The sequence below is a fragment of the Brachyhypopomus gauderio genome, chromosome 4, assembly GCF_052324685.1.
Source record: "Brachyhypopomus gauderio isolate BG-103 chromosome 4, BGAUD_0.2, whole genome shotgun sequence".
NCBI lineage: Eukaryota > Metazoa > Chordata > Actinopteri > Gymnotiformes > Hypopomidae > Brachyhypopomus > Brachyhypopomus gauderio.
The window spans coordinates 28,252,153-28,274,965 of record NC_135214.1 but is presented as its reverse complement, the minus strand read 5'-3'; the positions used below and the strand labels follow the sequence as shown (position 1 = coordinate 28,274,965).

General features: G+C 47.7%; 1 protein-coding gene across 1 annotated transcript in view; it reads left to right on the top strand.

Annotated features, from left to right (window-relative positions):
• The window catches only part of fbxl17 (F-box and leucine-rich repeat protein 17), a 180,468-nt gene that overhangs the window by 31,836 nt on the left and 125,819 nt on the right, over window positions 1-22,813 (top strand). The window contains exon 6 of the mRNA XM_077003537.1: window positions 18,170-18,277. Coding sequence (XP_076859652.1) covers window positions 18,170-18,277 — 108 coding nt within the window. The remainder of the gene's footprint in view (window positions 1-18,169; window positions 18,278-22,813) is intronic.

Genomic DNA, 22,813 nt, shown 5'->3' with positions numbered 1-22,813 from the left:
TTCCTTCAAACATTTGGAAGCAACAAAATGCCATCCACTCACGTTTTGAGTGATGGTGGCTGAACCTTACGCAGAGCAGAGGTCAAATCTGACAATTGCCCAAAACAACTGTAACACTCTTGTTGCTGATTTTGAAAGCCGCAAGCTTTATTAGTTTTAAACAGTGTTTGGGCCGGGAAGAGAGAAGGGTTCTAAATCATAACGTTTGAAGTGCAAATCATCTGAAATGGCTGCCCGGCCTCTCTCTCCTCACAGTCGTCCTGTCTCCTGTCTGTCCACCTCTCTCTCTTTCTCTCTCTCTCTCTCTCTCTCTCTCTCTCTCTCTCTCTCTCTCTCTCTCTCTCTCTCTCTACACTCCCCCTCTCTCTCTCTCTCGTTCCCCTCCCCTCTACACTCTCTCTCCTCTCTTTTCTCTCTCCTGACCATCGGCCTTCCTCCCATCTCTCCGTCTTTCCGTCTCTCCGCCTCTCTCCTCTTCTCTCTCACTCCCACTCACCTGCTCCGTTGTGTTGTTTTTTTTAATATTATTCACTGTATCTCTCCATTTGAAGCGTGTGATTTATGCAGCTGTTCAGGCCTGCTCTGAAATGCCCCTGTCATAATACCGGCAGCCCGCGGTGGGCGCCGCTGCTTCCTGGGGGCCTGCTGTCACCAAGTCCGTCGTAACGCGCCTAATTTCACTCCCTCTCCTCTCTTTTGCCTGTTGTTTTTTTCCCTCCCGGCTTGCTTTCGCTTTGTCTCAGCAGGAAAAGCTTTTAACTTTGCAATGTAGGCTATTCCGCCACGTAAAAAAAGAACACGCAAAAGAACTCCAAAAAACACAGTCGGCCTGACTTAACTTGGCTCTTTGATGTGCGTCCTATGGTAATAATGTCTGAATCGGGTAATTATGCAGTGTTGGGTAGGGAAGGCATATCTGGGTTAGCACCCTCTCGCTTCTCATGGCAGGGCTTGGCTGGTCAATAGTGAAGGTTACGAGGTGTGTACGGCGCAGAAGACTGGAAAGGTCTTCACTGAGCTGGGAGCCATTTTGTTTGGCCAGTGGCTTGGTTTGTCTTAAGTCGAGATCCAGGTTAAAATGTTTCGATATTTTATTTAACCGTGTAAACCTTGATTGGCTCTATTATAATATTAATTATTATAATAGAATAGAATAATAATTAACTCTGTTATTATTATTTTTTTAAGTACACTTTTTTTTATCGACTGTAAGTTGCTTAACTGTAAACAATCTTTTTTCCAGTGTAACAAAAAGCATACAGGAGACTCCGGACCTAACCACCAAATGTCTGTATTTATTCTCTAGTCCAGTGTGTCCCTGCCCTCTCAACCTTACTAATCAACCTACCTTCACATCGTTACAGTCTTCATTTCACATTTTTTTATAATTAATCCTCAAAGTGATTAATATTGCACAGCTACAACAGTCAACCTCGTGTCACACAATGGATAAGTTAATGAGCTTTTGTTTGGTTGTTTGGTGCTCTATTGATTCCCCCCCTCCGCACATACCACAACATCTGCTTTTTACCCAGACTGCTCTGCTGTAGCACTTTAGAAATCAAATAACTTTTTTTTTTGCTATATCAATGAAATGACTCATCTATTAAGAGTCAAGTCGGTCTGTTTTGTCACATTTTTAAAAGCGTATTGTAACATTTCTATAGCGTATTGCCTTGAAATGTTTGAATAGTTGTGACATTGTGTTTTTATTGACAATAAGAAGTATTATGAGGGTCAGCTTGTCACACACGGGCGTGGGTTTTGTTCAGAGCGTTACGTGAGCGTTGGAATCCTCCTCTTCTCCTCATGCATGGATGCAGCTCTGCCACCTCTGTTTGTTTGAGTTTGCATGCCAAGGTCAAACTTCCCACAACGTCTCGCCACATCTCGTCGGCGGCTCACAATCCTCTGCTCTCGTTTGTAGCTGCCGCATCGTCTCCTGTCCCCGACACACACACACACACACACACACACACACACACACACACACACACACACACACACACACACACACACAGCTCCTTGGAGCCACTCTGCCCTGGCCTACAGTTGTGCGTAGCCTGGGTTGTGGGCGGACTCTTTGGAGAAGTAGGACCAAAGCCCTGCGCCGTTCGGACAATAGAGGGGACAGAGGATTTTAAATGCACGTTCTTTGTAACACTGAAGGCTGCGTCGTCAGCGCCAGCTCAGGCATCCCAGCTGCTCTCAGCTGCCTTTGAATTTGGAGTTGAGCAACCCAAAACACGCCATTAGGCAGGAGCCTGCGCATACAAAACCTGGGGAACCTTGTGATGTATTTTTAACTACGTGTTTTGTGGCAGCGTATCTACAGTATTCATGTTTCCTTGGGCACTAGTATGTTTGTGTGTGTGTGTGTGTGTGTGTGTGTGTGTGTATGTGTGTGTGTGTGTGTGCATGTGCACGTTGGCATGCCTGTGAGCGTGTACATGCTCATGTGCATATTCCGTAAAGTTGTATCTGGTGTGTATTTGTGAGAGAGTGAGTGTGCGATTCCTCCCCCCCCTCCACACACACACACACACACACACACACACACACACACCCTCCCCCCATCCTGCATCAAAGAGGACACGGGGGCCGTATCAAAGTCTTAACCCCGCTCCATTAATAATGCGCTGTAAATAAATCAGGGCCTCTGGGCCGCCCAAAGATCGTTGCCTCTTTCTCTCGGGAAATCCTACTGCAATCAGCAGGAAAGGCTTACTAATAAAATATTTCGACCACACTGTCTTCCTGTTTCTTTCTGCCCACCATTTCTTCCTTTTCACTCCATAGTGGATGGTAAAAACAGGCTCTCAAAAGTATCTTTGACTTTGCAGTCATTTGATCTTAATTATGATGCAGTAGGTAGCATTTTCAAACAAATGAAGTGTTTAGGAGGGGTGTGATTTGGAAAACTGTAAAACTGTTGTTTCAGTAATCATTAAACTTAAATCGTTTAGTGAAATAGATACTAGAGGTGCTGGAGGCTGTACTTAATCTTCTCAAGGAATAGGAATGATTGCTGATATTGTGAAAGCATGTCCATTTAGCATAATAGTCTGTTAAAGTGATTGGTGCGTTTTAAGATGAATAATGACAGTTTGTCCACCAAGCAGTGAATTTTGTAACGACTTTGAAAAGCTTTATTCGTTTGCCTGTAGTTTTCGGATGATTTGGGGAAGATTAAGAAAACGCTGAGATATAATGCGATCTTTGAAGATAACGAGCGTCATTCCACTTTCAGTGAATCTGCCTGCTGTCATGTAGACGTGTCGGGTCTGACCGTGACCTGCATGGGTTGCTCTCTCAGACTGCAAGTAGTTTTCAGGTTGCAAATAGCACATTTCCAATGTGCTGTTTGTTTTGTCTGACTAGACTGCCTCTCATTGTCTGTTCTGCCCGGGATGTCTGTGCTGTGTCTTTATTTACCTGCAGGCCTAGAAATTGCCCCCCTCTAGCATCAGTGACAGAAAATCGCAGTCATGCCGTCAGCCTTAAGATGGCAACCCTTAGCTTAGAGTGTCTTTGCGTAGCGAAATGTCAGCCTGGAGTCCTTTTGTTTGTGGGTGTTTTTGTCCTTTTCGTCTTCCTTTGGCGCTCAGATCTCTTAGCAGCGGGATGGAAGGGTGTCCTCTCGCCGTGCTAAGATGGCGACTCTCCTCCCAGCTGGTGGTGATCTTTGCCAGGCGGCCCCAGGTGTGCCGCAGGCCTCCTGATGCACAGCGAAATCGCACACAACCTGGCGGGACCGGGCGCCATCAGGCGGCTCCATTCAAACCAGATGAGGGCGATGATGATGATGATGACGATGATGATTATGATGATAGTAATCATTGCGCTGAAATCGGAGGCACTTCCAGTATTGAACACCGCAGCAAGGTGTCGTTAGAAACTAAAGCCACCCCGTAACAATGCAGAGTTCACCAGGAGGACAGCGGCAACTTTTCCGGCACAGTTCCTGGACTATTGCACCGTTTCTGTCCTACCCTGTCAACCTGAAGTGGACCACGTGGCAGGACCCCAGTGTATCTAAACACATGCCTTAGCAGGAGGTGTGCCACTGCTTTTTGAAAGCATAAGAGAGGTCAAGCCTTTCCTCATCCTTACCCTTCTGTTGCGAGAGATCCCATATGCTCCCCTCTGCCGACCATCACCCAGCCACACCTGCTAGTTGATGAATGACCGCTGGGCTGGACTCCCCACTCGCTCGCGTGTGTGCTGAAGTGTCGGAACCTGGTTGGCTCCGCTTTGTTCAGCGGGCAGTGCCCAAGCTGTCAAGAAGACCAGACCGACCGCGCGTCCGAGCTGACGGGGGCTCGACGACTTCCCCCACATCTCTCTGCTTATCCGTCAGACCGGCCAGCCAAGACGCAGCACCCCGCCGCGAGTCCCCGCCGCGAATCCTTCTCGGGTCTCTGGGGCCAGTGTCCTAGGGCTGATTTCTTCTCTGGGCCCCACACGCTTTCTGGTCAGCACTCGGGCTCAGCTTAGTTCCACCTCCATGGAAACGTGTTTATACCACTCCGTTGAAAATAGCGCATTCAAGACGGAGGGGAAATTTGCTCTGAAGGTGCTCATTAAGGTGACCTGCTCATGCATATTCACATGGGACTACAAGAGAGACTACAAGAGTCAACATTCACAAAAAATGCATTTCACCCAAACGGCGAGCTGTTTGGTTTTTGTTTTTTGTTTTTTTTTTTTTTTTGTGGTCTGGGAGGAGAAACTCAAGTATGCACTCGGACTTTTAGCCCTCTTATAATACCCATCGCCCTCCAGTGACCTCTCCCTCTGTCTCACTTCTGATCGCAGCTGCTCCAGACCGGCCGAACCCGGCTGGGTGGAGCGCTCCGGCCATAAAGCGGCGGACTCCGCCCAAACCCTCGCTTGACCTCGCGTTTTCCGTTTGGATTCTCGTCTGAGCTGGGCTCGGAGCGCGCACCGGCGTGTGGCGTGATGGTTTCTGATGCTCCCCGTCTGCCAATAAAACGACAACAGCAAGAACACTCCCCCTCTTGCCACGAACTGGAACGTCTAGACGCGGCCCTGACCCGTCTCCAGGCCCCCGAGCTGCTGCTCTGCTCGTGAGAACAGTTGATCTTGGATGTCCATTGCTCTGAAAGGCCCACAGAGGAGGTTAGGGCTTCAGAAGCCGGCGATCTGCTCACCTTTTTAATTTGTTGCACCGGTACGCCAGTTCACCTTCACGTTAGATTGGAGAGACTTCGTTTGCCCGCCCCATTCCTAGTGGCTCTCCGGATGATCACCGGTAAGCACGTGCACAGATTCACACGTGTCTCTCCGCCCCCCTCTCCAGCGAGGGCCTTGGAACTGACGTAGGGACGGGCGTGTGGCCAGTGCTGACCTTGGCATGCAGCCGAGGACAACGCCTCTTAATTAGCACTGTCCTCATGCGTGTCGACGGAGGAGCACAATAACTAGCCATCGTCCTGCCCTAATTGGGGAGAACCTCTGACGATTAACCGTCAGACATTTAGCGTCGAGGCCATTCGCCGGAGAGCTAACAATCATTAGCCTTGGGGCATAACGAGGGGTGGGACGTCTGTTTTTATTTTTTTATTCTAATTTAATTACTTTTATTAAATTAGAGGTTCTGTATAAGGTTTGGTGATCCTATTAAAATGCCCCTCATTTGTTCAGGTGAATGACTTTGCAAGTCATGTAAACCTAAAACTATATTATGCTCTCAAACAAGGGGGGGGGGGGGGGGGGGGGGGGTTTGAAATGCTGCATTTGGAAAGCTTGAGTAACAGTGAGGTATTGCAGGGGGCTGTTCTCCGCTGCTTATTTTGGAGTGAATGAGAAGATGTGGAATGCTTAGAACTGGAGTGTGGTGTTGTACTGAGGAAGCTGGGCTTCACAGCAAACTCCAGTCCCTGAAGAGATCAGCTGCAGTCAACAGTCATTTCTGATGAATCATCACATGTACAGATATCGCACTTCAGTCCAGTTACTCATGACAATAGCATAAATGTGTATTACAAGAGAACCGTATTGAAATGAACCGTTCCGCAGCATTGGTTAGCAGATCTGTATTCCAGAGTGCTCTGTAGAAAATAAGGAATTTCCAGGGAGGGAGTGATTAGTATGTATGGTGAGGTTTCCGCTGTCTAAAAGCCATGTTTGAGGCCAGGTAAAAGCTGCCAAATATCTCCAGTCAACTCTTTCTGGGAATTCGCCTCCCTTTGCTGTGGGTTGATCAGAGTCTCTGGCAGTGTGCTGGGGCCGTCCCCACCTTTGTTAGATCTGACCAAAGGAACTTTTCTTTCTCTCTGAGGGACTGAGTTGAAAGTCTGCAATAACAATACCACGCTCCAGACGAGTGGAAAAGATCAGAGGCCAAACCCACCCCTTAAACGAGACTGCAAGTTGCGCCCACCACCATGGGTCTGTTTCTCTTTCCCCAGTCCAACATATCTCCCCCCCCCCTTCTCTCATGTTTTGCACCGCCAAGCAATTCCTTAAAAATCAATACGGGCTGGCGGGATGTTTCAGCCGAGCACACATCTGGACTGACTGCTGTCCCATTTCCTTCAGCTGTCATTTCCCTGCATGGCGAGTGACGGCATGTACGCTGACTGTACGCTCCTACCCCCACACCACCAAGAGGCACGGCGACGCCGTCCCACACCCGGCCAGGACGCCCTCGCCCGTCACTCCGCCTGTCCCGCCCGCCCCCCTCCGGCGGGACCTTCTGGCTTTTGCCTGCCCCCCCCCCCCGCTAATTGAACAGGTGCTCGTTCTTGCTGCTGGGAGTCCTGCTCTGCTCCCGCAGGCAAGACGGAAGTGCACTTTTTAATATGAATTTGGGTCATAAAAGCCACCGGCGTGGTTCCGTGGAGCAGGGCCACTCACCTTGCTGGCGGGTCCAACTCACAGCCGTAATCATTAGAGGCCGTACGGCCCAGTTGTCCCACGCAGGGAGCTGGGCCGGGGGGGTAAGGTTTGGTTTGGGGGGGCATAGGGCCTCACTCGCCCCAGGCCTGCCCCAGGCTAGCCCGGCCTTGGGTGACACTGATAAGGTAAAGAGCCTCCGGGCGGGCTGCACGCTGCATACTGAAGAGAAACCCGCTCTGGCACTGTAGCCGTTCATGTCCGCCACGGGTTTTTGCAGGAGCGTGCAGGCTGGAGTCTACGCCATGACACATTTTTGATATGATCACGATTTATGATGAGCCCGACATTCTGCATTTATTGAAACTTGCAAAATGTAGTGTAATATTGTCCGTGTTTCCAGGATGCAGGTATTTTACAGGATGGCTTTTTTTAATGGAGCCAGGGACCACGCTCCGGATGATTTAAATCGTGAAATGAAATCGATTTTGCTCCGTCAGACAAAACTGATAAACTTTTTCATGTGATATTTGAAGTGCTTTTTATTTGACAAGGGAGTATTTAAGAAGAAATTATTTGTTTTGAAATACGTGACAGTTTTCCTTTTCTCCCGTATATCATGGCTTTAATAATACAACGCTTATTGATATTGAATTTGAGTTTCCGCATTAGCACAACAACAACAAAAAAAACCCCCAAAAAACTCACCACCACCAACAAAAACAGCACCTTTCTTCCGCAGGCACGAGATGTCCGGCAAGTGGCTAACCGAGAGTCTGTAGCCAGTCGGAAATTAAACCCGCCGCGCGCTTAGTCGTTTTCCTGTGGAATCGATGGCACGGGAAATTGAAACCGCCGCCGTCTGCTTCACGCAGTGGACAGAGCTTCAGTGTCGGAGGCTTAGCGTCCCTGCTGCCTTGGGGTCACCCCCCTCCCCTCCCCCACCGCCTGCCTCGCCCCATCCTCCCCCGCTCTGGGCTCCTCCACACAGGCTGAGGGCCCACGCCGCCTCAGCCAGGCAGGCTCGGTTGCTCCACGGTGCCTCGGAGCAGATCAAGCATTGCCGCCTTAAGCCCGGGTAATTGAAAATGTAATGAACGCCAAAATATGCACACGGTGGGCTTCTTCTTAGCAGCCGCCTCCCAGGATTTGTGTGTTTCACTAGAGACTAATAGGACTCAATGCACCGAAGGAGAAGAGGACCGTCAGCCCTTTTGGGTCTTGGGTATATAAGCAGCTGAACCGTGGGGCAACTGCAGAGGGCGGCGATATCCTGTGCACAGGCTGGACTGCGTGGACAGTGGTAAACCACACTATCGTAACATGTGATTTGTACACCAAACGTGGTTGGTAATGTAAATGGTGTGTCATGATAAATGACTGGCACATAGGACATCGTTGTGATTCTTTGTACTCTGTTTTCTTGCCTCTGCACCCAGTGCATTAATACTCAAGATAATCGTTGTTCTTATTTTGTATTAAAGCATTGAATTGATGTATAGTCTTTTATTTTATTATTTTTTTTCCATCAAACCAGCAAGTGTCAAAACAAGATGTGCTGTTAAATCGAAGGCTTTTTTAGTGTGACAGTAGTCTGATGTCTTTGTGATTCCTCCAGATAAATAAACAGAGTTGTTTTGTATTCTGGCATGTTGACCTTTTCATTGGGCAATGAATCAAGCGATTAAACAGACATGACAACTGCACAACAGGCCTTCCAGTAACCCAGTCCAACAATGCCAAGATGAAATGTGTTTCTCATTGGGAATGACAAAGTTTTATTGCTTTTTCTTCTAAGCATAGATGAGCATCACTTGCCTTCGCGTTGGTTTGATTAATATCAAACAGCCATTTCTATGATTAGGCTGAATGCAAAGCTTGTTTCATGTAATATTAATGGAGGGTGAAGGCATAAGGTATTTCACAAAATGAAAAGGCTTTACTCCTCATGGGCTTCCGCTGTGATCGCAGTTCGAATCGGCCGGTCCTCAATTACGCCGTGACTAGATGAAATGTCGGCTGGAGTTTCGAGCGCTGTGGCAAACTATTGAAACTTTTGCTTTGGTTCTTGATTACAAAAGCCGAAACTTTGGCAAATTTTTACGTGAAGTTCTGAGCTGAGAACTAGGCGGCATTTGAAGATGAAGATGTAGATGAGGTGTAGCAGCCTAGGTATCGGGAACTGGAGTCGTTAAGCATTTTTTACCAGAGAAGGTTTTTTGCTTTGAGCTCAGATGAATACAAGTTTTGTCTGAAATAGCTGTTTGTAACATTAATGCACATTGTCTTCAGTTTTTCAAGTGCTTTAGCACTTAAGCTGAAATGAAATAAACTCGGGTTAAAAGAAGGGTGTGTGTGTGTGTGTGTGTGTGTGTGGGGGGGGGGGGGGGGGGGGGGTTCCTACACAGCCAAATTTCTTGGCTTGGTTACTTTGCCTTCATTTTCTATTTTCTGTCCCCTGCTTTGCTTTCTACTTCTTTTTAAATAGTGAAATTGTGCAGTCGTTTATGTCTGCATTTGATGGTGTTTTCTTTTGACAAATAAGTGCGCCTGACCTTTCCCGTGCGGAGCAGGCGTGGGCTCGCGGACATTTCCTGACCACGTCGGGCGTCACTGGAGCCGCGTTGTTTGCCAGCAGAGTGGAGAGAAGGTGTTTACATGACCCGCGCCGTTCTGCAGAGCAAGCCAGTGGGTTGGGAAGTGGCCGCGGGTTGGCGTCATGTTCTTTTCCGTTTGCTGCCCAAGTGCTCCCTGGGAGTAGAGAAATGGGGCGGGGTTCAGCGAGGGCACGCCCACACAGCACTGACCCGCTGACCTTTTGGCTCCCATGTGCCCCTGGCGTTTTGGAGAGTAAACAGTTCTCAGTGCACCCAACAGTATAAGCTGGAACATGAGGACTGATTTATTACATTTAACACACCTACACAGGCCCTTCAACTGCTGACACACTGCACAGAATGCTTAGCAATTGACAAATTAGGACCGCTGCCCCGTTTACGATGCTCCCAAGAGAGGGGGGCAGCCTTCTTGGAGGCACACGGCGCCCATCATGCTTCCTGTGGCGACTGGGCGGCACGTGGAGCCCGTGCGGTAGGTCTGGATCTGCTCTTCCTCCTGGAGGCTGGGAGGTCAGCAGTGTTGAGGAGGTTCATAGGGGGGCTCGCGGAGATCCCATCACCCCAGGACCCGCGTCCCAGCTCTTCACAGAGACATCTCTGACAGGAGGAGCTCTCGCACGAGCTCTTTGCCGAGCTGCGCTCTCCCACTGAGCCATTTTGAAATAATAGACATCTGCTGTGCCCTTATTCCCCAGCAGAATGGGCACTTCTGCTGGAGATCAGTCTGGAGATCAGAGGCTTGGAGTTTTAGAAAGGCGCGCATTAAGGACAGTAGGAGTTCAGGCGCTAAGACGTGAAGATCTGAGCCGGACAAAAAAAACCTTAACAAATAAGGGTAATGAAGGATCAACTTGTCACATAGGACCAAGCTTATTGTAAAGTAGCGAGTCATACCTTCCACCATCAGGTCTATGGCAGTTTGCATGACTTGAATGGGAAATGACACATTTCAAGGTGCAGACAAGGATGAGAGCCCAAGCGAGCCAGACCGAAAAGGGAAAGTCCCTAATGTGAGCAGTGGTGTGCAGACTGTCATGTGAAGGCCACTTATTTAATCCGATGTAATTAGTTCCGCCTGTACTGTCACTTCACGCTAGCTGGGGAAATCAGTCTTCCACTCCTTCACGCACACGTGTGCCTCTTCGTCTCCCTCTCTCTTTCTCTCTCTCTCTCTCTCTGTCTGTCTCTCGCTTCGTGTTTTGGGGCTCGCTGACCACTCCACATGCCTCCCCTTTTCTCTCAGTCAAAGTCATCTTGCAGTCACCGCACCACCTGCAAGATGGCGTCCGTCCCAAAAAATAAAAAACCTCACGGCGTCCTTGCCTCCATGGTCGCCGCCGTGGTGCGTTCTGTCGAATGAGTGGATGGGCCCATGATTTTTAATTTCTTTTTACCCCTCCTTTTTATTGCCCTGGACGGAGTGCGGGGCCACGGGGCAAACGCCAGCTCTCGCTCCCCCTCCTGCTGCTCTTTGTTGGGGAGCGTTCGGGCGCTTGTGCCACATCGGTGGATTTACTCTCCACTTCGATTGCCATGGAGAGGTTGCGTGGGTGGGAGTGGGAGGGAAGTTAAAGGTGTAGTCCTTATATAGTCCTTACATGGAGCCCACTCGCAGTCCTGCAATATCTCACAGGCCTTTTACAGTGGAGTAAAAGTTCTTATGCCATACTACACAGTTTAAAGGCATGGTCTTTGGTACACTGATGGTACAAGCCAGAATAATTACCTTTGAATTGTTTACTTTTGTCCTTCCAATGTAGTCTCTCTTAAAAATTGTAATTAGTTACAATATGGCATGAGAAAGTTAAAAGAATTGGCATAACTTCATCCCCATTGGACATGCTTGGTTTACATTGCAATATTTGTGTATTCATGAAGATTTATCATCTTATAAATAATTTTAATAGGAATAAAAGGTTACTGTTGTAGTAAGTATTACTGGAATGAGTACTCAACGTGGAGTCGACTTTTTCTTGTTGTTTGAGGCAAAAACAGCAATTTGTAACTCTCTTGTTTATTAGTAGCTGAAGAAATACTGAATAGCAGTTGGACCGAGTCAACTAACAAATTTGCATGTGATTATACAGTACTAGCATGCATTACGGAGTACAACCAAACCAGACACAATAGTTTGTAGCGAACTCACATGGCCTGTGGACTGTACGTGTGAAGGTATGTTAATGAGAGCTCGATCGCATTAGTGTTCACACCCAATGGGGCGGGGGGAGTCTGGAGATACTGTATCGTCTGGGGAGCGTCTCATCTTTTCTCATAGACAGTCTGGAAAGAAAAAAAATAGGCAAAGTGTTGGTCGATAGTTCCATGTGGTGGGTTATGATAAGGGAGCGTGTGCTCGTTTAACGGAAGAGTACCCCATCTTCATCCCCGAAAGCCTCGCTAGGAAGTAGGCCATTTTGTCTGTGTTGTTTTTTTGTGAGTTTCATTCTGTTTTCTATATCAAATGGGTAAATTCAGTGGAGTTCAAAAAAGACATTTTTCTCATTTAAGAAATTAAAAATCGGTAATAGCATTTGTTAAAAAAACAAAACAATAGATTAAGGTGGTTTAGGCCAAAAATAGCTAGTTATTAGCTGAATTTATTCCATTTTTTTTGTATTTTGCACTCGTATTGCCTCATTGTGGTGAAAGAATTTCACATAATCGATGTTGACTTAATACGGCCTTAGTACTTTTAGCCAATGTGAAGGCACCCTCATCCTCAAAGTCGAATTAAGATAAAAGTAATTTATTTTAATGTGAGAATATGCTGGCACAATGTCTAGTCTGTTAGCATCCCACCATGACAGCTAATCCACAGTCGTACACAGCTGATTAAAATTCACAGCACTGGCCATCCTGTTTAAAGCTAATGTTTATTCAGGCATTAGCCCGTTCACTCCGCGTCGCTAAATATTTTTTAGAAATGATTCCAGAAGGCAATAATGTAATCAGAACATGTTCAAGGTCGGTCAGTCAGCCTGCTGTGCTGGAAAGGACCCTGTCATTCCCCTGTGGAGAAAAGTTGAATGCCGAGTTTGTTAATTAGCGCCGTGGTGTTAATTGATAATTATTCCCCTCGGCATAATTAAGAGGGAGTGTGTACATGCGTGCGTTTGCGCGTGTGCACGCTCGTGTGTACATTTGAAACTGTGTGTTTGTGCGTGCGTTCATGTGTACATTTGAGTGTGTGTGTGTGTGTGTGTGTGTGTGTGTGTGTGTGTGTGTGTGTGTGTGTGTGTGTGGCTAGAAAAGTGGGCATCATCAGTCTCTTGGTCAGCTAATGAGAAAACTTGCAATTGCTTTGTGAGCTAGAGCGAGATTCCAGACACCTCTCTATGGCCTCAAGGGACACACACACACACACACACACACAGACCGCCACACAGCACTTGTCACCTACGCTCCATCTCCACGTTTAACACGCGTGCCGTTCGTATTCCCGTGTGCCAGCTCTGCCACCCTCACAGACCTGTTGACATGACGCTAACACGGCAGCGGTGTCGTTTGCAGCGTGCGTGCGGGCGGATGTCACGCCGCGCTTGCCTGCTCTCCAGCGTGGGGAATGAGCGCCTGTTTCCCATTCGTCGAAGATGGGACAAAAAAAAAAAAAAAAATAGAAAAAAAGATCCCTCCACCTCACCTTCAGTAAACCTGCTCTGCCCCTTAAGTTTCCTTAAGAGTACACGTCAGTCTTACAAATGACACCCCCCTTCTGGACAAATGACACCCCCCTTCTGGACAAATGACACTCCCCTTCTGGACAAGCTATTACGCATGCAAACAGCCCCCCCCATACCCCCCCCCCCACCCCCCCCCCCCCCCAGTTTCCCCTGTGTAGATGCTTTTGGCAATGGGGGGAGGAGGGAGGGGGTGGGGGGAGCACTCAATTAACCTGATTGATCACACTCCGCCTGACCCACAGAGAGAGAATGCAATCCATCTCATTGATAAAGCCCCTGGAATTAGCCAGGCTTGGGGCCGCCGTGTTGGTTCAGTCGGGCCGCGCGTCCGGCACTATTTATTTTCTTGTCCCAGAGTGCTTTTGTTCTCTGTGGGTGGGAGGAGTGGTGCGCACGGAGAGAGGAAGTGAAGGTGGAGGGACGTAGGGCTTCACCCCACCGGGGGGGGGGGCACCGTCAGCACTTTTGGCTCCTTGATGCACTTTCTTTTCATATACTTCAGCGAGGAAAATCGCCAATTTTAGCGCCTCGTTAAAAAAAGGCAAGATAAAGCATCGAGAGTGCATGCTTTGTCTTGGCGGCGTGAGTGGGCATTGTTAAATGCCGTTCTCAATCAAGGTCTCTCTCCCACCCCCCACTGACGTTCAGAAACGGCCTCACTTGTGCTGCTAAGCGCGGCTAAAGGGTCTCGTCCTGCTTGGGTCTTCAATAACCCCTGTCACGCACACACCCACACGTATGATAAAGGCAGTATATCTCGGTGGGAGTTATTTGATGTATAGATCAGTTAGTGTCTTGGTGTAGGCCAACATAGGCTGCTTTTAATTGCCCCCAGGACCTCTTTAGCTACTTGTGCAATATTCAAATAGAGAGCCCTAAGGGTGTCAGTGGTCATTGTGTCAGTGGTCTTCCTCACTGGAAGATACAGAAACCTGACAGGGAAGTGTTTTAGATAAGAGCTATGTTCGCTGTAATGAAAGCCATTCAGAACCAGAAGTGCGTTGGATATTTGAGGCAGTAGTTGGATTCATACCCCTGAGAACTTTGATGACCATCCAGAGCATTATTAATTTTTCAGTCCAAATGAAGAAAGGAAATTCTTATTAAAGAATGCAAGTAGCGAAGTCTTATGTCTCATAGAAATTCTCTCTTTTTTGACTAGTCATTCATTCACTTACCACAATGCAATCATTTGTCAGATTGTATTTTAATTCCCAGATTGGTATAAAGGAAGCAAGCACTGTGTTTGGGTTCTGTCTACTCCATCATCCAGCTGCCTGCCTGTGTTTGGGTTCTGTCTACTCCATCATATAGATGCCGGCCTGTGTTTGGGTTCTGTCTACTCCATCATACAGCTACCGGCCTGTGTTTGGGTTCTGTCTGCTTCATCATACAGCTGCCGGGCGGTGTTTCTTTTTGCAGTCCTCCTTCCTCCTTTTGGACTCACCAATCCGTCCGCTCCGTTTCCTCTGATTTTCCCTCCCCTCTTTCACTGCTTCACCGTCGCTCTGAGGTAATTGTGAGTCTGGCTGGTCTCCCCTGTCCTCGTATGAAATAGTACTCGGATTCTTAGGATGATTAAATCGGTTGGTCATGAGCCTCTTAACCTTTAACAAGTATTTCAGCAAAATAACTCTTCTAATTGCTTTAAGGGATATCTGTGGAAAAGGGGGATTGTTAATTTAACAGTAATGAGATAGACATGTTGAATTCAAGCCAGCTGGGTTGCCTCTATAATCAGTGGATATATTGAAAGGGGAATTTCAGCCAAGTGGTGTTTTTCATAAGATGACATTCATAAGATGGCTTTTAAATAAGACCGTTCTTGTAAAAACTCAGAATAACTCAGAATTAGACAGATTATAGAAAAGGAGTTGGTATATAACTTTTGAGAGAAGTCTTCAAATATATCCATCCCAGAGAAAGCCCACCTGGTTTAACTTCATCTTCTACATCTCATTACTGTAAAATTAACAAGCTCATTTCCCCCCCCACTACATATATCCTGTAAAATAACGATTTCATGTGCTAAAGCTAATTATGTTGTCCTCGTGAATCTCAGATTTAATGGCACTTGGAAACATGTTGACATCCATGAGCATTGATCAGAGACTTGATTTGTTGGGCTTTGTGAAGCTTGTAATGTTTTTTATTTGCATTACAACCCAATCGGTGTATAATACGTACAGCCATCGGCTTTGTGTGTGCAGTGTTCATGTATCAATAATGGTATCATGCGTACAATGTGATCCATTGTTCCTGCCTTTCCAGAAAGTATATTTCTTTGGCTCATTTTGCACAAGTTGGCAAACAAAGGCAACATGACATGAATAGCTTATCCGCAGACAGATTCTTTATACTAGTTATATAGGTGTACAATCATCATTGTTCAGGAATTTTAATGAGTTGGAACCGAATCATTTCTGAAGACTCCAGACACATGGTTTACGGCTTAAGACTGCTCGCCTCTCTGGATGTACGACCGGATGTATGAACCATAGTCCACTCTGTAACAGTTCTAAACTGACTGTTCCAGCACGCTAAAGCTGCCAGATTCCCTGGAACAGACTCCCGTTGAACATGGCTGACTGCTTGACGGCATGCAGAAAGGCCGCATTAGAAACTTAATGCTATTAGTTTTATAAGAAGCGTAACGCTAGAGCATGAGGGCTGATCCGGAGCACGGCAGTCCACGCCCACCCAACGGGCCTCTCGTCCTCGGCCTGCCTGGAGCTCACCTGTGCTGTCAGATGATGCATGGACCCCTTCATGGACCTCTGCATGCTGCAACGGCCACCTCGTATCATTGGGTCGCATGGATTCCGCTGCCTGTGCATCATAAAAACACACCTATGGAGTTGTGTAAGATCGGCCTGGAGGAACTCTTTAATCTGAGTGTTTCAAGCCACTGCCACATAGGTAAGGGAGGACTTGTTGACCCTGTAATCCTAACCACCCTTCCCACGGCCAGAGCCATCAGTGGAAGGGTCGAGAGCTTGTCACCACCTGGCTGAGAAATCGCCCCCAGATTAAGTAGAACGAAGGCGAGTGGGACATTACTGCTGGAAGATGGATGAGGCATTCTCTTAATTCCTCACCTCCCGGTTCTCCATCTTGCTCAAATTCTTCTAGATGACCTTTAGGATAGCAGCTGGTGGCCCAAAAGAGGAGTCTAGACGAAGGGACAGAGAGAGGACACCCCAAAATAATGAATCTGTGTTTGTGACGTCGCTGTGGGCTGAACTGTTAAAGTGTGTGTGTTTTTCCCCATGGAGCTTGAGCACCAGAGCAAAACCAAAGAACGTGCTTTGTGCTTGACTTTTGCCCTTATGTTGGAGGTGCAGTCATTGAAATCTTATTTAACTATGTGCCTCATTGACCTGGTTTGATCTGTCTAAGATTAGATTTACAGACGTTCAGGCTAGAAATGTGAGTCTTCAGATTAGCCCTCCCTTCCCTCTCTCACACACGAGATTCTACGGACAAAATGGAATGCACACTTTGAATTAAAACGTTCAACAGGCCTTGAGACAAAACCGAATTTCTTTTGCTCTTCAGCGGCCTCACGCGGCATCAGAAATTCGACGAACGATGTTTATTTACGTCAACGAGCACTAGCAAAGTGACCTGTAAGCTTCATTGCAATCCAAAACAAACCTCAAACTTAATGAAAGCCTTCATCCTAATGGAGAAGTCCTGCTCTGTGAAATGCAACCCCCCAGTGTACCTCACGCTCCAACGCCACAGAGAGAGCGGCAGCCAGCGGAGGTCGAGCCGCCAATATCTCGTGCCTGTTTGACGTTCGCCTGCTTTTATTCGGCTCGCTATTTGAAATCGGGCCGTCGAGGCATTCGAGATGGCGTATTGTGCACTTTGATGAAATGTTTTGAAATAGAAACATTAAAAAGGGGGCGAGGGAAAAAAAAGGCTATTTTCTCCAGGCAAAGGCTTCTTTCACTGGCTATCGTTGTTCTTTGTTGGCTATGTGAGAGTGAAAGGAGTAACACAACGTGGATAATCAGGAGGCTGCCTCGCAGCACGCCTGACTCCTTATCGATTATAAATTCATAAAGGGCCGCTTTCAGTTTGCTGCTGTCTTGAATGAGCTCGGTAAGTGCTGAAGGGTTGATGGATTAAAAGAACCCTGCATGATTTGCACTGTCCTCCGCTTTTATTTTGGCTTTTCTTTTAGTTCGAGTCCCGTTTGCCTCTGGTTCAAAGCCATGGGCGGGTCAGAGTGTTGATAGCGTGTAAGGGGCTGTGATGATGGAGCAGGTTGAAGGCATTAAAACACTGATAATGTTCTCTCATCCCCACACCCCCTCTCCCCCACGCCCTTTCTCTACTGGGACCTCTTCTTCTGCTTGCATTTTTTTCCCATTTTTTTTCCTGCATCTTTGCATTCTCCTTTCTTCCTTCTTTCCTTCCTTTCTCCCTCCCTTCCTCTGCCTTCTTTCGTTCTTTTGCATTTTCCATTCTTTTTCTTCCCGCTTCCTTTGTTTCATGTCTATATGCCTCTCCTCTCTCCCACCTCTCTCAGCATCAGTTTGCTGCCTAGTGAGGATTGATTTCAGGTCCAGGGGCAGTGACGTGTGCTGCACAGGGAGAGCCCATTTGACCAGCACAGCATTGCTGCTTTGAATACTGTTTGGGCGTTGGTACTCAGCACTGACCTATAGAGGAAACACATATGTGAACAACAACCCCCCCCCACAAACGCACTACACAGACTACAGATTCAGTCTATTCTGTATTTGTCTTTCTCCATAGAGCCCATAGTTCTGATTCCTTTATAGATGGTGTAGGGATGGATGTTTACACTCAAATACACCTGTGGTTCTGATATCCGTCCGGTCCACGGGGAGGATGCTGTTGAATAGCCACACTTGCATGCTGCTGGATCACATCTCATGGGTGTATACATTTCTGTCCACAGGCTTTTGCATGCATGTTGTAGCTGGAAATCAACACGTTATCCTCAATGTCTGCTGTGTTCTTCTCTCTGGTTAGGTGACGGACAGATCGGTGCGGGCGTTTGCCGAGAACTGTCCCGAGCTGCAGTTTGTGGGCTTCATGGGCTGCTCGGTGACCTCACAGGGAGTCATACATCTCACCAGGGTGAGTAATGGCGCAACGGATGCGTTAGCGATGTCCAATTAGCCACATCTGATCTCGTTGAACGTAGCCTCTGCACCCCTGTTGCGCACCGAAACAGATAATGGTGAAATTTGAAAGTGATACTTGCTTGAAATTTCAGGAGGTGACATTTCTTTGTATTACTGAGTGATTAGGCATTCGCCAGTAATCAGACTGATTAGCGGAAGGTCATCACACAGCACCTCGGTCTAGGTAATGAGTCCTGCCCCATGCTAACCTAAACCCTTTTTCAGAGATTACTCAAACTCCGGTTGAAGTTTTCTCTTTTACTTTTAAATCTCATTAAAGTTTAATGAGGTGAATCGTAAAACGTAGCCGCTCTGAGAACACCCCGCTGTTTGTGCATTACCATGCTAATGAGAGCGGATTCCGCAGTTAAAGATATCTCTCTCGCCGTCAGATCAGAAACACAGCCGTAATTGCCTGAATGGAAATGATAAGGTAATGATATTCCTTTTGTTTGTGTGTACCGCCTCCCATGCTCACATCTCACACGGAGCCTGTGATTAATGGCACCCTCTCAAAATGTAATTAAAGGTGAATTAGAAACTCAAACGCTTTGGTCAACTGACCAAAAAGGTCACACCCCTAAAAACTAAGAAATCTGAAAAACTCTTGTATTGTGGAAAAACAGGCCAACGCCAATAATCTTTGCATGCACCATTACTGAAATAACCATTTGAAACAATGATGCCTTAATTGCTGTAGTTGTCAGGAATATGGGGGTCGTGTGCTCCAAACCGCAGCAATGTTGAGCTCTGTGTTATCTGTAAATGAAATGCCTTAATTGCTTTAGTTGATAATATGAAGGCTTACTTTTTTAAGAAAATGGTATTAAGTTCATTGTTCATTATTGTCACATTGCAAGGGCCTAATTGTTGATTTGTAAATAGTGCAGCCTTGAGTTCTGGAGAGCAACTTTAAACTGCTGTAGGTCTCATTTTCATATTGTAGGACGGCCCTAAAAATATCGTCACATTATACAATTCGCCTGGTGGCGGCATTACGTGGCATAACAATTATTGAAATGAGGTCCCACTTCCACCCTGCACTGTATCGCCTTCTCTCCCCGGGTTTTATTTCCATTTCATTTAGCTCCTGAGCCCTGGATGGAAAATAAGCTCCCTCTCCAGCAGAGGGACCCGCTTCATTCAGCGGATCACAGCCCTGTCCCCTCCACCAATCCTGGGGATGGTTACAGAGTCTTTTGCATTTGGAGGGGGGGGGGTACAAAATAACATGTTCATAAGTGAATGCATGAGCAAAGTATTGAGTATTGGAGAGTGAGAGGCTTGAAGCTTTGCAGAGGGAGAGAAGGTGCGTCTGCCAAATGGCTCAGCGTGGGTTTTCCAGCCTGGTGTGCTGCCCGTTTGGATCTCCACCCACACGACCCCCTCCCACCCCACACCCCCTGATCCCGCGCCTGTTTGGAGGGCGATTCTCCAGAGCTCGGGCCCCATCCGTAATCGCCGTGTGAAATGAGTCTCGCTCAGGTTTGGAATCGCTGATGACCCTTCGGACCAGGGACCCACCCGACCCCCGACCCAGCAGCACAGGCCGGGCGGTGGGAGCGGCCCGATGCTTTTATTATCTCCTCACATCTCTTTTAATTTGCATTAAGCAGTCCTGAGCCTGGCGTGGCTTTGATTTGAGTGGCGGAGTGGGGGTGGGCGGGTCTTAGGGGACGGGCGGGGTGGTTCACGGGGGCAGCGCTGGTCGTGCCGACGGTGAGGGAGGAGGAGGAGGAAGAGGAGGAGTGGTGGCGGCGATTCAAACTGGTTCTCCAGCCACTGCGATGCGCCTTCTCCCCGGGTCGGCTGTGGCAGCTGCCGGGCCTGTCGTGGTCACCTGACGCTTTTGCCTTGCAGTGGCGCTGTACCATGCCAAACTCTGTACACTTTCTTGCAGCTGAGCAGGACTGGATCAGTGAGAGGATGCACCTCCATCCAGACTATTTTTGGAGTCTTATGAACGACATAAACGGTTTTATTGACGTCCCTTTGCCAGGGACTCTGGGCCCTGTAGAGGATGTGAATCACAGGGCTTTGTAGCTCTCAGCGTTGGATCTGTTCCTCCCCTGCCTTTATCTAGTGTCTCACAGACGAGATTGCCCTTCACCTGGGGTTGGGCGGGGCTGGTGTGCGATGGCGTTAAGCAAAAGTCAGAGGTTACACAGCATGGTCTGCGCGTGCTGAGGCGTGTGGAGAGAAGCAGGGTGGCCATCACCGTTAAAAATGTCGGAAACGTGTCTCCGTGAGATTTCCGCTTTCTCTCAGTTTGAACTCGGGCCCCACTCCCTCGTGCCCTCTCTCCTCCTCGGATAAATGAGAGCCAAGACTGCTGCTTCACCATCTTGTATGGCATTGCTAATAGATGACATAAGAAAGTAAGAGTGAGGATAGAGGAGCTTTTCCTGTACCCCCCCCCCCAGATGTAATGCGGCCCCCTCCCGCCCCGCCACACATACCTTCGTCATTTGGTAGCGATTATCACACGGTGCGTGGAAGCGTCTCTGCTTTGCCTGTTTTAGCCAAAACCCCTTCGACTTTGTTCTTCCTCTTGTTTTAGATGGCCCTTCATTTGAACTACTCTCCCTTCACATGCCCATCAATCTTGCACACTCCCACTGGAATTGTGATATTGTGCTGAGAAGTGTGTGTGTGTGTGTGTGTGTCTGCAAGTGTGCATGTGTGTGCGTGCATATGTGTGTACACGTGTGTGTACATGTGCGTGTGCGTGCATATATTTGCATGCACATGAGTGTGTGTGTGTGTGTGTGTGTGTGTGTGTGTCTGGGGTAGTGGTACATTTAGATAAAGGCGAAAACAAAAGTTGGAGTAGTGCTTTCTGAAGGCGTCAGGCTAGGCTGCCTATGACAGTAATAAAGCAACTCAAATCTTTGCCGGCTCTGTTCTTAATTTGAAGCCCACAAGCCTGCTCAGTTCTGCTGAGCTCTGGTTAAATGAGCAAACAGAATGTAGCCTCTCTGCCCAACATCTGAGCCGACCAGAGGATTCTAAGGGACCGCCTCTGGGCCCAGATCTATTAGCCTGATGTTAAAAAGGCTAATCGACTCTGACTATTGGATTTTTGGGGTTTTGCTCATGATTTGAATATTTTGCTGTGTTTGTCCTGCTGGCGGTATGTGATTATGATTTAGGTAGCTGGTTTTACCGACTAATTTTCCTTCCCTGTATTCATTGGTGTAAAACAAGTGAAAGAAAACTCGAGAGTAATTGTAGAACATGTTTAGTATTTGTTCTAGTTTATTATGATTTATTGTGTTTCAGGGGGATGTTCAATGGTGTGATCACTGGGGTCATTATGATTTAATAGATAAGTATGTTTATAGGAATATTTAATAGATGAGTCATTTATTATATATTCCATTTGAGATCAAACATCTTACTGCTAGTGTCCTCAACACTTTCTCATCCTCTCTTAAAAGCTCTTGTCAACAAATTGAACGTCTGGGTAAACAGCCTAGATGCCACACAGTGTTCTCATCAGTGCTTCTCTAATTGAGACCCAGTGCGGATAACTACTTCAAGGCAGACTGGAGTGTTTAGACTGTGTTTGTGTGGTTTGTGGCTGGCGGTGGCGTGGGGGGGAGACCAGTTGGGTGGGGGGGGGACGAGTCGTGGGGGGGCATGCTGACAGTTAGACCTTCCATCCACTTGATTTTACACAAACTCTCTTTCTCCATCTCTCTTTCTCTGTCTCCTTATCTCTCTCTATTTTATGGGGAATTGCCTGTGCCCCACCCTTTCTCACTGTGATTCAGTCTCTCTCTCTCTCTCTCTCTCTCTCTCTCTCTCTCTCTCTCTCTCATTCCTTCCAGTCCTTCTCTCTTTCTCTCTGTCCCTTTTCACTGGTTGGAAAGGGCCACTCGCCTCTTATCTGCTGTCACCGACTGGGAAAGGCAAAATAAACAGGCTGCCAGCAGCCTTTGAGCCGACCTTGCGTGGAGTGATAACCCCCAAAATACATGAGGGGTGAGGAGTGGGTGGAGGCGCCAGAGGGATGAGGAGTGGGGTGGAGGTGCCAGAGGTGGGGCACATTATTCTAATCAGTTTATTCACAGCCAGCAGCTAGAGGAAGAAAGAAATTCTGCAGTATACCCAAAACCCCCCACCCAAAAACCCCACCTTCTTGGCTGACTCTTCAAGCCTAGGGGTGGGTGGGGTGGGGTGGGGTGAGGGGGATCAGAAAAAGCTGCAGCTAAGTTGGTCAAAAGGCTTTCATTATATACTCCTCCGGGTCTGAGTCCCATTTTAGGCTGTGCCCTGTGGAGCACGCATGCAGGACGATGGAGGAGAGAGCGGAGAGTGGACTTGGATGAGTAGAGAGAGAAGGAGAGACCGGAGCTGTCTGCATTAAAGCCTGTAGTAGAGAGGAATGAAGGACAGGAATTGAAAGATGAGGTCATGTTTGTGTTCCAAAGGTGCAAACAGGGTATTAAATTATTGGTGAGGTATTGTGTTCCTGGCGCTGCAT